Below are 12,649 nucleotides of genomic sequence, written 5' to 3'. Positions count from 1 at the left end.
TCCCTGACTGACAGCACACAAGGCTAAGATCACCATGCGCAATGCCAAGTGACGGCTGTAGTGGTGCAAAGCTCACCGCCATTGGACTCTGGAGGAGTGGAAACACGTTCTCTAGAGTGCATAGTGCCAACTGTAAAGTTTGACTGGAGGAGGAATAATGGTCTGGGGCTGTTTTTCATGGTTCGGGCTAGGCACCCTTAGGGCAAGGCGTCCCGTCAGAGGGACACCGGTCAACAATTTCCGGTGAAATTGGAGGGAGCGCAATTCAAATAAATAATCTGAAAAATTATGGATATTAAACATCTAGGTACATACAAGTGTCTTATATCGGTTAAAAGCTTACATTCTTGTTAATCTAACTGCATTGTCTCATTTACAATAGGCTTTACAGCGAAAGCATGCCATACGATTGTTTGAGGATGGCACCCCACAACATTTTTCAACCAGCAAAGGCTTCATAAAAATCAGAAATAGTGATGAATTACTTACTTCTTTTTGAAAATTGTCCTCTGATTTGCAATCCAAAGGGTCCCAGCTACAACATGCATGGTCGTTTTGTTAGATAAAATCATTCTTTATATCCAAAATGTCTGTTTAGTTGGCGCATTCGACTTGAGTTCAACATGCAGACAAAGGAATCCAAAAAGCTACCGCTAAACTTCGTTGAAACAAGTCAAACTACATTTCTATCTAATCCTCAGGTACCCTAAAATGTAATTAAACTATAATATTTAATACGGAAAGAAGTACGTTCAATAGAAAAGTAAAATTAGCAAGTCCTCTTCGTCGCGAGCCCACAGACTGATTTCCATCTGTGACTCCCAGTACCAAAACTCAAAATTCTTCCTTGTTTTGGAAGAAACAAGCCTGAAACCTTGAACAAAAACAGTTGACATCTAGTGGAAGCCATAGGAATTGCAATCTGGGAGCTGGAATTTCATAGGAACAATAGCTTTCCATTGTAAGAGCATGGGATCTCCAAAAAAATATTCTGGTTAGTTTTTCTTTGGATTTTCCCCTACCATATCATTTGTGTTAGTCTCATATTATTTTAAAATGTATTCAATTATATGCATATCCTGGCTTCTGGGCCTGAGTAACAGGCAGTTTACTTTTTGCACGTCAGTCAGGCAGAAATTTTGAAAAAAGAACCCTAACCTTAAGTAATTCCATTGAAGGGATATCTTAATGGTACAGCATACAGCATACAGCATACATTCTAGATGATTCTGTGCTTCCAGCTTTGTGGCAACAGCTTGGGGAAGGTGTTTCCTGTTTCAGCATGACAATTCCCCAGGTTCACAAAGCAAGGTCCCTACAGAAATGGTTTGTCGAGATTGGTGTGGGAGAACTTGACCTGTCTGACCTGCACAGAGCCCTGTCCTCAACCCCATCGAACACCTTTGGAATTAATTGGAAAGTTGACTGCAAGCCAGGCCTGATCGTCCGACATCAGTGCCCGACCTCACTAATGCTTGTGGCTGAATGGAAGTCCCCACAGCAATGTTACAACATCTAGTGGAAAGCCTTCCAAGAAGTGGAGGTGGTTACAGCAGCAAAGGGAGTATCAACTCTATATTAATAGCCATGATTTTATTATGAGAAGTTCAACCAGCAGGTGTCCATCCACATACTTTAGGTCACATAGTGTATTTAACAATTCCTAATTCAGCTTCATAAAGTAGATATTACACATTACATGAGCGCGAGATAGAGACACAATCACCAGATGGTGCCGCAAAGTAGTATGGGTTGCACCTCCGTCACTCGGTCGAGCCATTTCCTTTTATCAACACTCCAGACGCAGATACTTCAGCCATGTTGGTGTCCAAAAGTTGAACGGGGGATGATGACTGAACGGGAGCTGAAGACTTTTTTGCCCAGTGATGTAGTCGAGTCACATTGCAGATAGAAATTCCACGACTAGATCCAACGTTATTCCTTACTCAACATGTCAGAGAGACGTTTGTTCCACATATTTCTATCTGAATGTTCCAAGGCATTGTGTCCTGCTGAACACGTTCCAAAACTATGTCTCTTGCTGAACACATCCCAGGTTGTTAGCTATAGCCAGCGAATGAGAACATGATTGAACAAGGTTCTTTTTTTATTTAACCTAACCAAATGAGTTATGGTCCGGTCCACAAGTAGCCTAGTTTTAGAACAGTTGGTGATATGCTTAATGAATGTAAATTTTTCCCGCCAACACATGATAGAAAGAAGAAAAAAACGTAGCACCAGCATTATGGGTCATATCTTTAGAACGGTAAGGGAAACAATCAAGACGTTTTCGCTGAGAAAAATATGTAGGCTTGGCTAAATTGGCTCCAGAACCTGGCTATGAAATGCAGTGGGGAAAGTGGCAAGGTTGAGCGAGACTACAAATTCAGGCAACTTTTCTATACTGAAGGGAGAGAAACAAAGCTAGACTGTTTTTTACTATTAAACTCAATGCTGCTGTTGCTTTTAATTTCGTAAAGCAGCTTGTGTTTCTCAACCAGCCAAGGGGTAGCTAACTAAAATGCTGGTGGTGATTGGTTAGCTACGGGGAAGCAAGAGAGTCACCTTTCTGCCCACACTCATCGCTCCCTAGCAGCTCACCAGCTGATCTAGGCTGTGTGTACTGGGTGTGGCGCTTCCTTCCCACTGCTGAACAGAACTTGCTAATATTAATTGTGCTTATCACTGAAAACCTCTCAATCTCTGAAACGGTTGTCCAGTCCACTTGAGTAGTCCATTTTCAGTCACAGAGATAATTTCATCTGATCTCATTTTAGTCAACTGAAATTATGTATTTTTGTTTATTTATTTTTTCTGGGTCAATTTAGTCAGTTATAGGCTCATCAATTGCCACTGAAAACAGGTGTTTGACAAATATTTGAGTCACTATTTTTTGTTGATGAAATTAACACTGATTCAGGGGGGAGTGAGTAATGAATCCCTGTTGCACTTAATATATCTGTGTACAGTTACTTAAAAACAATTCCAAAAAGCCAGCACATGCTGGGGAAATATATATTTTTTGTCATCTTAACTTTAAATCTTTTAGTTGATGTGACTTGTCATTTAGTTTTGAGTCAGAACCACATACACATTTTAAGTAATAATGACTCTTCCTTGACTGAGTTCAACTTACAGGAAGTATTTGAGCAAAAAACGCAGTGGGTCTTATACAGTAAATTTTGTGTGTGCATGCGTGCGAGTGTGAGTGCATGCTTGTCTTATACAGTATTGTGTGTGCATGTTATATTCCAGATAACCCCAGGATGATCGGGAGTGTGTCTGTCGCCGTGAAGATTCTGGACGTGAATGATAACCCTCCGTTGCTGACACAGTACTTTGAAGCCTTTGTCTGTGAGAGTGCCAATGCCGGACAGGTACAGAGGCACACACACACTTTCATACATGCATACGCACACACACACACACACACGTAAATATACAGGTAGAACCTGGACAGAGGCAGACCAGTAACCATTATTTGCAGACCTGTAATATATGAAGAATTACTCAAAATGATGACATACTGCAGCAAAATGTGCATAAGCATAAATATTAACTAATACATGCATAATTTGAATTTCTGTGCTATGTCAGTTTTACTCACATCCTGTCTCAGGGTTACTGATCTGACTGCCTCTCTCGCCCCTCCCCTGGCTGTTGTCTTATTGTCCGGTGACCTCAGCTGATTCAGACAGTGACGGCAGTAGACGCAGATGATCCTCTGGGAGGTCATCACTTCTACTACAGCCTGGCCTTAGAGGCAGCTAATAACCCCAACTTCACCCTTAGAGACAACCAAGGTACATATTTTATTTATTTATACAGCAGTAAACCCACATGACTTCCTGGACACGGATTTTTGCACAATGTATCACTTTTTTTGTGGGTATTATTTGTCGTCAACTGCTAAGCCAATTCAGCAATATTTGTCTAACTCAGTCATTTGCGGCTATAATTACAGCTACCTTGTTGTATGTGTGGCAGATCTCTCTGCTTTATATAACAGGGGGTTCTCAAAGTGGGATCTGCAGACCAGATAAAAAACATATACAGTACCAGTCAAAAGTTTGGACACACCTACTCATTCAAGGATATTTATTTATTATTTTACTATTTTATACTTTGCAGAATACTAGTGTAGACATCAAAACCATGAAATAACATGTGGAATTATGTAGTAACCAAAAAGTGTTAAACATATCAAAATATATTATATATATATTTTGGATTCTTCGAAATACCCACCATTTGCCTTGATGACAGCTTTGCACACTCTTGGCATTCTCTCAACCAGCTTCACCTGGAATGCTTTCCCAACAGTCTTGAAGGAGTTCCCACATATGCTGATCACTTGTCGGCTGTTTTTCCATCACTCTGGGGTCCAACTCATCTCAAACCATCTCAATTCGGTTGAGGTCAGGGGATTGTGGAGGCCAGGTCATCTCATGCAGCATTCCATCACTCTCCTTCTTGGTCAAATAACCCTTACACAGCCTGGAGGTGGGATGGCTCAAACTAGATGGGATGGGGTATCACTGCAAAATGCTGTCGTAGCCATGCTGGTCAAGCATGCCTTGAATTATAAATAAATCACAGACCGTGTCAAGAGCAAAGCACCATTACACCACCTCCTCCATGCTTCACGGTGGAACCACAAATGCGGAGATTGGAGAATGTGTCTGTTCCTTGTGACAGCATTTATTTGGGCAGCAATATGAGATGCAGTTAACTCTTAATGAGTCTTCATTTCCTGTGGCGGTCCTCATGAGAGCCAGTTTCATCATAGCGCTTGATGGTTTTTGTGACTGCACTTGAAGAAACTTTCAAAGTTCTTGACATTTTCCAGATTGACTGGCTTTCATGTCTTAAAGTAATGATGGACTGTCATTTCTCCAGCCTTATTTGAGCTGTTCTTGCCATAATATGGAGTTGGTCTTTTACCAAATAGGGCTATCGTCTGTACACCACCCCTATCTTGTCACAACAACTGATTGGCACAAATGCATTAAGAAGTAAAGAAATTCCACAAATTAACTTTTAAAAAGCCACATCTATTAATTTAAATGCATTCCAGGTAACTACCTCATGAAGCTGGTTGAGAGAATGCCACGAGTGTGCAAAGCTGTCATCAATGCAACTTTGAAGAATCTCAAACTCAACTTTTTTATTTACTACATGATTCGATGTGTGCTTTTTCATAGTTTTGATATCTTCACTATTATTCTACAATATAGAAAATAGTAAAAATAAAGAAAAACCCTGAAATGAGTAGGTGTGTCCAAACTTTTGACTGGTACTGTATATATACTTTGTTATTGTTTCAATTAAGGACTATAGCTTTAAACAGATTTTTCTCTCTGCCTCATGACACAATGTGTAGACTTCCAGGAAATTTGCTTCAAAACCTCAAAATGTTCTCTCCGATGCCAAGACGTTGGCCTTTAAAATGTTCCTTTCCAGGGCCCGAGACTTGCACTGCAAAAACATAGTAAAACTCTGTGTATGCTATGTTTATCTCACTCAAGTTATAAGGGGTTCCCTGATGAATATGCTTTGACAAAAGGGATCCCTGGTTTGAGAACCCCTGTTCTGCAGTGCCTATTCACAGCTCTTGACTTTTCCCACATTTTGTTGTATTTAAAATTGATTAAACTGAGATCTTTGCCACAGGCCTACACACAATACCACATAACTGCATTCATGTTTTGGTTTATTTCAAATGAATAAAAAATGAAAAGCTGAAATGTCTTAATAATTATTCAACCTCTTTGTTATTGCAAGCCTAAAATATGCTTAACAAGTCACACAAAAAGTTGCATGGACTCACTCTGTGTGCAGTAAAGGTATAGCAACTGCTCGGCCCACGACCGCAAGGCACTACAGAGGATAGTGCGTACGGCCCAGTACATTACTGGGGCCAAGCTTCCTTCCATTCAGGACCTATATACCAGGCTGTGTCAGAGGAAGCCCTAAAAATGGCCAAAGACTCCAGCCACCATAGTCAGACTATTCTCTCTGCTTCCACACGGCAAGCGGTACCGGATTGCCAAGTCTAGGTCCCAAAAGGCTTCTCAACAGCTTCTACCCCCAAGCCATAAGACTTCTGAACAGTTAATCAAATTTCTACCCATACTATTTGCATTGTCCTCTCCCCTTTTAAGATGCTGCTAACCTCTGTTTAGTATCTATGCATAGTCACTTTAACTCTACCTACATGTGCATATTACCTTAGTTACCTCGACGAACCGGTGCCCCCCACACATTGACTCTGTATCGGTGCCCCCTGTATATAGCCTCGCTATTGTTATTTTACTGCTGCTCTTTAATTATTTGTTACTTTTAATTCATATGTTTTATTTATCTATTTTCACTAAATAAATCTTCAGGCTAGGGTCTACTTTTCTCAATTTCCACCTGACTGATGTGCCCAAAGTATACTGGCTGTTGCTCAGGCCCTGAATCCAGGATATGCATAATTGGCACCTTTGGAAAGAAAAACACTCTGAAGTTTGTAGAAATGTTAAAATAATGTAGGAGACTATAACACAATAGATATGGTAGGAGAAAAACCAACCAGATTTTTTGTTGTTGAGAGCCCATGTCCTTCCAATGGAACATATAGGGGAAAATTGTCACCTATCTTCCAGTATGCAATTCCCATGCAATTCCTAACTGCGTGTCAGTAGTCTTTGATCAAGGTTTCAGGCTTGTTTCTTCCAAATTGAGTAAGAAATATGAGTTTTACCACATGGACACAGATTTAAGCCACTTGTATGTACCTAAATGTTTAATATCCATAATTTTTTATGATTATTTATTTGAATTGCTTGCCCTCCAGTTTCATCGGAAGTTGTCCCGCTAGTGGGATGCCTAGCCTTAATTAACATTTATTTTTCTGAAAACTGCATTGTTGGTTAAGGGTTTGAAGGTAGGCATTTCACTGTAAGGTCTACACATTTTGTATTCGGCACATGTGAAAAATAAAATTTGATAGTGTTTAACAGATTTTTTCTGAATGACTATCTTCTCTCTGAATCCAACACATACAATTATCTCTATTGTCCCCCAGTCGAGCAGTGATTTTCAAACACAGATTCAACCACAAAGACCACGGGAGGTTTTCCAATGCCTCGCAAAGTAGGGCACATATGGATAAAAAAAAAAAACATTTTAACATTGAATATCCTTTTGAGCATGGTGAAGTTATTAAATACACTTTGATGGTGTATCAATACACTCAGTCACTACAAAGATATACTTTCTTCCTATCTCAGTTGCCGGAGAGGAAGAAAACCGCTCAGGGATTTCACCATTAGGCCAATTAAAACAGCTAGAGTTTAACGGCTGTGATAGGAGAAACCAACTGAGGATAGCTCAACAACATTTTAGTTACTCCACAACACTCGCCTAATTGACTGAGTGAAAAGGAGGAAGCCTGCACAGAATAAAATCATTCCAAAACATGCATCCTGTTTGCAACAAGGCACTAAAATAATGCTGCAAAAAAATTGCCAAAGCAATTCACTTTGTGTCCTGAATAGAAAGTTATTTTGGGGAAAATCCAATACAACCCATTATTGAATACCACTCTCCATATTTTCAAGCACAGCGGTGGCTGCATCAAGTTATGGGCATGCTTGTAATCTTTAAGGACTGGAGATTTTTCAGGATAAAAAAAATGTACGGAATGGAGCTAAGCACAGGCAGAATCCTAGAGGAAAACCTGGTTCAGTCTGATTTCCACCAGACACTTAGAGATGAATTCACCTTTCAGCAGAACAATAACCTAAAACAAAAGGCCAAATCTACACTGGAGTTGCTTTACCAAGAAGACAGTGAATGTTCCTGAGTGACCGAGTTATAGTTTTGACTTAAATCTACTTGAAAACCTATGGTAAAACCTGAAACTGATTGTCTGGCAATGATTAACAACACATTTGACAGAGTTTGAAGAATTTTGAAAATAATAAATGGGCAAATATTGCACAAACCAGGTGTAGAAAACTCTTAGAGACTTACCCAGAAAGACTCACAGCTGTAATCACTGTCAAAGTTGCTTCTAAAAAGTATTTACATATTTCAATGAGAGTTCTCTATTTCAATAAATTTGCAACATTTTTTTAAAACATGTTTTCACTTCGTCATTATGTTGTATTGTGTGTAGATGAGTGAGAAAAAAACATATATTTAATGCATTTTGAATTCAGATTGTAACACAGCAAAATGTGGAAAAAGTCAAGGGGTATGAATAATTTTTGAAGGCACCCTATAAGACACTTAACCAGGCCCACTTTCTCTGTCCTTTGCAGACAACACCTGGATATTAATAATAATGTATCATATGATATACTGTATCAAACCAGGCTTCTCTCTCTCCCTGTCCCTGATTTAGACAACACAGCATGGATCCTGACGCGTCGCGGGGGCTGGTCTCAGCAGGATCAGTCAGTCTACTACCTTCCTATCTTCATCTCAGATGGAGAGCAGCCAGTCCAGACCAGCACCAGCACCCTGACCATCCGTGTGTGTAGCTGCGATGTGGAGGGCAACGTTATGTCCTGTAATGCTGAGGCCTACCACCTCCCGGCTAGTCTGAGCATAGGGGCGCTCATCGCCATACTGGCATGTATCTTTGTCCTGCTCGGTAAGTCATGATCTGGTTCTTGTTCTTCTTCTATGGAATGATTTTCTACACTGTTGATCTGCTTTATACTTACTTCATAAGCTACTGTATATTCCTATTGTATTTATATACAGAACATCAGATTCCAATCTAGACAAACTCTCTTTTACCGTATCTATGCTTCTCCTTTGAAAGTCTTAGTCCGGTTAACCAATTCACTAAAGCAACCATTAATAATCTCCCATAGTTTCGGTGTCTGTTGTAATTGACCATGTCTCTTTTCTCTCCTCTAGTGATGGTCCTGCTCATGTTGTCCCTCCAGAGCCACCATAAGAAGCCCTACCTGCACGATGAGGAAGACAATGTCCACGAGAACATTGTCCGCTACGATGACGAGGGGGGCGGAGAAGAGGACACCGAGGCCTTCGACATCGCTGCCATGTGGAACCCACGCGAGGCCCACCTAGTGGGGAAGCAACGTCAGGACATGCTGCCTGAGATTGAGAGCCTGTCGCGTTACGTTCCCTTAGCATCAGTAGGTGGGCCGGGTTGTGGTGGTGGAGACAGCAACGTCCAGGGGTATGTGCTAGCCAAGCTCCTGGAGACGGATCTGAACCCCTGCGCCCCGCCTTACGACTCCCTGCAGACGTACGCCTACGAGGGGGAGGGATCGGTGGCCGAGTCCCTGAGCTCGCTGCAGTCTGGGTGCTCCAATACTGATCATGAGTATGACTATCTCAATGACTGGGGGCCCAGATTTAAGAAACTGGCAGAGATGTATGGGGTTCTAGAGACGAACAACCCTCCCATGTGGTAGAGGGGAGGATGGAACGAGAGACTCCCCCCTACATACACACACCTTAGAGAAAGAGTGGAAACAGAGTCATAGAGAGACAATGACTGAAACAGTGACAAACACAGAGGCTGAAACAGAGAGATAGACACAGGACTAGAGAGAGAGAAAGAGAGTTTGAAAGGTGTGCTCGTCATATAACTGTAGCACTTGCGAATGCACAGCTAAGCATCGCCTGTTCTCCACAGTTTGAGCCGTGTAGCTTCCTAGCTACCATCACAATCCCTCCCCATCCACATGAAGAGTCTTTAGAGGAGCCTGGACTGACTGACTGACAGACAGCTAGCACAACGAGACCCTCAAAGCAAAGGGCTTCAAAGCACACGTTAGTTAACTCCTGTGGCCAACCCAGGCCCTAGCCACAGGCGCCAGCAGCTCTTTGGTTCAAAGGGTTCGATTCCCCTCAGAAGAACACAAGATAGGGGAGCGAAGGGCAAATGTGAAACTCAGAATACATTACCTGCCGATACTACATGTATGAGGAGACAAACAAACTCTGAAACGCTGACTTATTTTGGCAGTTTGTTTTGCCGATTTTAAAAATAAAAAATAAACGTTTTTTTTTCTCTTCTTTTGGTCAAGCTTTAGTTTAAAAAAATTCTAAGCCACTATGTGACTATTTTTTTTAAGGTAAATGATTTGATGAAAAGTTTTTTGTTATTGTTGCAGCCATTTTGATTTGAGAACTGCTATTTATTCCCAGTAGCTCCATTATGTGACCGTATCTTACTAATTAATTATTTTAATATGCTGTCCTTATATTTAGTATAACTTATTTTTTAGGATCCAAACAAACACTGGACTTGTGTTAGATGTTATCTCAAGGTTGTGAGATCGGCATAAAATATGTTCAAATTTGTTCGAGCGTAACATAAATATTTCAATGGCGTCTAATTGCATTTCTGTTGTGTGTGTTTCTGTGTCTTGTTTCAGACAGAGTAAGGGAGATGTAAACTCAGTAATCCTGTTTGGATTTAAAGTTAATTTGTTTAATGTGTCAATCCATATTTTGTTAGTATGAACACTTTGTTGTTTTGCTGCTGGTTAGGAGCATGAAGCATGATCATGCATTCACCGGGATATTCTGTGTGTCCCAAATGGTATGATATTTCCTACATGGGCCCTGGTCAAAAATGGTGCACTATTTCTCATATTTAACTAGGCAAGTCAGTTAAGAACAAATTCTCATTTACAATGACGGCCCTTGCCAAACCCTCCCCTAACCTGGATGACACTAGGCCAATTGTGTGCCGCCCTATGGGACTCCTGATCACGAACGGTTGTGATACAGCCCGGGATTGAACCCGGGCCTGTAGTGACGCCTCTAGACCGCTGCACCACACGGGAGGCCCACTATATAGGAAATCGGGTTCCATTTGTGATGCAGGAACAATCTTAAGCTCTTGTTTTGAGATATACTGTCCATGATACCACAGCAGGACTGGGGGACATTACAGTAACTGATTTGATGATGCTAAGTTACCATCAACTTCTCAGTCAACATCACAAACATACCTGGATGAACACAAACAGGAGATTTATGAAATAACCATTTCATCAGGGTATCAGCCATGAACAGCAGTGGAAATGGGGGGGAAGGGGTCTGAGACCAAAACAACAGAGTTGATGGTTCATCTGTCCTTTTGGAGAAACCAAATTGTCTACTCCTCCACATTTTGTGGCTTAATCTCAACCCTCACATTCCGACCAGTGGACTTTGATAACTTTGATAATCTGCTTCTTTATGTGCCAAATGTAAAGAAGAAGTTTTAAAAAATACTTCAGAACGCCAAAAAGAAAAAAAACGAGTGAAATTATTTTTTGATCATTTCTGATTGGGTGGAATCTACTTGAAATATGTGTGGTGTCAGTTATGCTACAGTATGTGGTATTTGAATGTAAATGTGTTTTGTATACTTGGTAATAAAATACAAAAATAAAACCTTCTGTGGTCGACATTCGCAGAGATTGTGTATTCATGGTAAACACTGCCGATGCTGGCTGAAGTGAAAATTACCCTTTAAATGTTAAGCACTGTGTACTTGATTGATTCCCGGGTTTTGAGTGCTAAATAAAGTTTTTTCGTTACTTTTATGCCTTTTAGGTATTTTGGCATTAATTGGGGGAGCTTGCTGCAAGCAAGAACAACTTTAGATGTCCAACATACTTATTAGTCTCCTTCTGCTGCCCCCTGTAGAGCCAAACTGTAAATGCAACCAACATCAAAATAACTTTAAAACATGCAGGCTGACTGACTTCAGGTTGATAAAAAAAAGTTTGATACTTTTCAAACTACAACCACTTTTGTGTCAAACCCAATGCATTTTAATGTCAATAGAAAAATTCTGGTCACTACTAGTCTTCCACCATTTAAGATAGTGTCACGACTTCCAACCAAGTCGGTTCCTCTCCTTTTTCGGTCGGAGTCACCGGTCTTCTAGCCATCGTCGATCCACTTTTCATTCTCCATTTGTTTTGTCTTGTTTTCCTACACACCTGTTTTTCATTTCCCTCATTAATTGTTGTGTATTTAACCCTCTGTTCCCCCCATGTCTTTGTGTGGAATTGTTTGCTGTAAGTGCTTGTGCACATGTTGACTGGTGCGTGACGGGTTTTGTACCCAAGTTTTGTTATTCTTTATGCCGTTGATTTTGCAATTAAACTGCTCCGGCTATTACCTAGTTCTGCTCTCCTGCGTCTGACTTCCCTGCCACCAGTTATGCACCCCTTACAGATAGAAACACTATTACATTTTTACTACTGTGTAGACTGGTCTGGAATAGGTTGTTTGTCAAAAGAGAGTATCAACAATGTGTACTTTTTATAAATTTTACTTCAAAGGCAAAATGTGGGTTAGCCACTCCTCTTGATCCATTTCAGCTACAACAACCAACTCAACGTTGACATGTGCAGGCTGACTCTACTTAGATGGTAGCAAAAAGCTCTGTTGATACAATTTATACTTCATCGACTACCATTTGTTCTTCACATGCATTTCAATGGCGGATGCAGGCTTTAACATTCTAAACTAAAATCACTGCCACAATACTTTTACCTGTTCAAACTAAAACTTGAAAAAACACATTCTATGGCTTATGATGCTATAGTACTCACTCTAGCCTACTATACTAGCCAACCATAATTCACTATAATAACTCTCCACCGAGAAA

The 12,649-nt window shown here is 40.7% G+C and overlaps 1 protein-coding gene across 3 annotated transcripts in view; it reads left to right on the top strand.

The window, feature by feature from the left end:
* Positions 1 to 12,144, top strand: part of LOC118361552 (cadherin-20-like) — a 37,410-nt gene extending 25,266 nt beyond the window's left edge. For all 3 annotated transcript variants that reach the window (XM_052483246.1, XM_035741574.2, XM_035741572.2), the window contains 4 exons: positions 3,256 to 3,377; positions 3,686 to 3,803; positions 8,396 to 8,647; positions 8,920 to 12,144. In XM_052483246.1, the coding sequence (XP_052339206.1) occupies positions 3,256 to 3,377; positions 3,686 to 3,803; positions 8,396 to 8,647; positions 8,920 to 9,443 (1,016 nt within the window). In that variant the 3' untranslated portion in view covers positions 9,444 to 12,144. The remainder of the gene's footprint in view (positions 1 to 3,255; positions 3,378 to 3,685; positions 3,804 to 8,395; positions 8,648 to 8,919) is intronic.
* Positions 12,145 to 12,649: the final 505 nt, after the last annotated feature.

This window comes from Oncorhynchus keta, chromosome 28 (assembly GCF_023373465.1).
Source record: "Oncorhynchus keta strain PuntledgeMale-10-30-2019 chromosome 28, Oket_V2, whole genome shotgun sequence".
In the NCBI taxonomy this organism is placed as follows: domain Eukaryota; kingdom Metazoa; phylum Chordata; class Actinopteri; order Salmoniformes; family Salmonidae; genus Oncorhynchus; species Oncorhynchus keta.
Note: the sequence above shows the minus strand (reverse complement) of the source record. Positions and strands in the feature narration are given on the sequence as shown.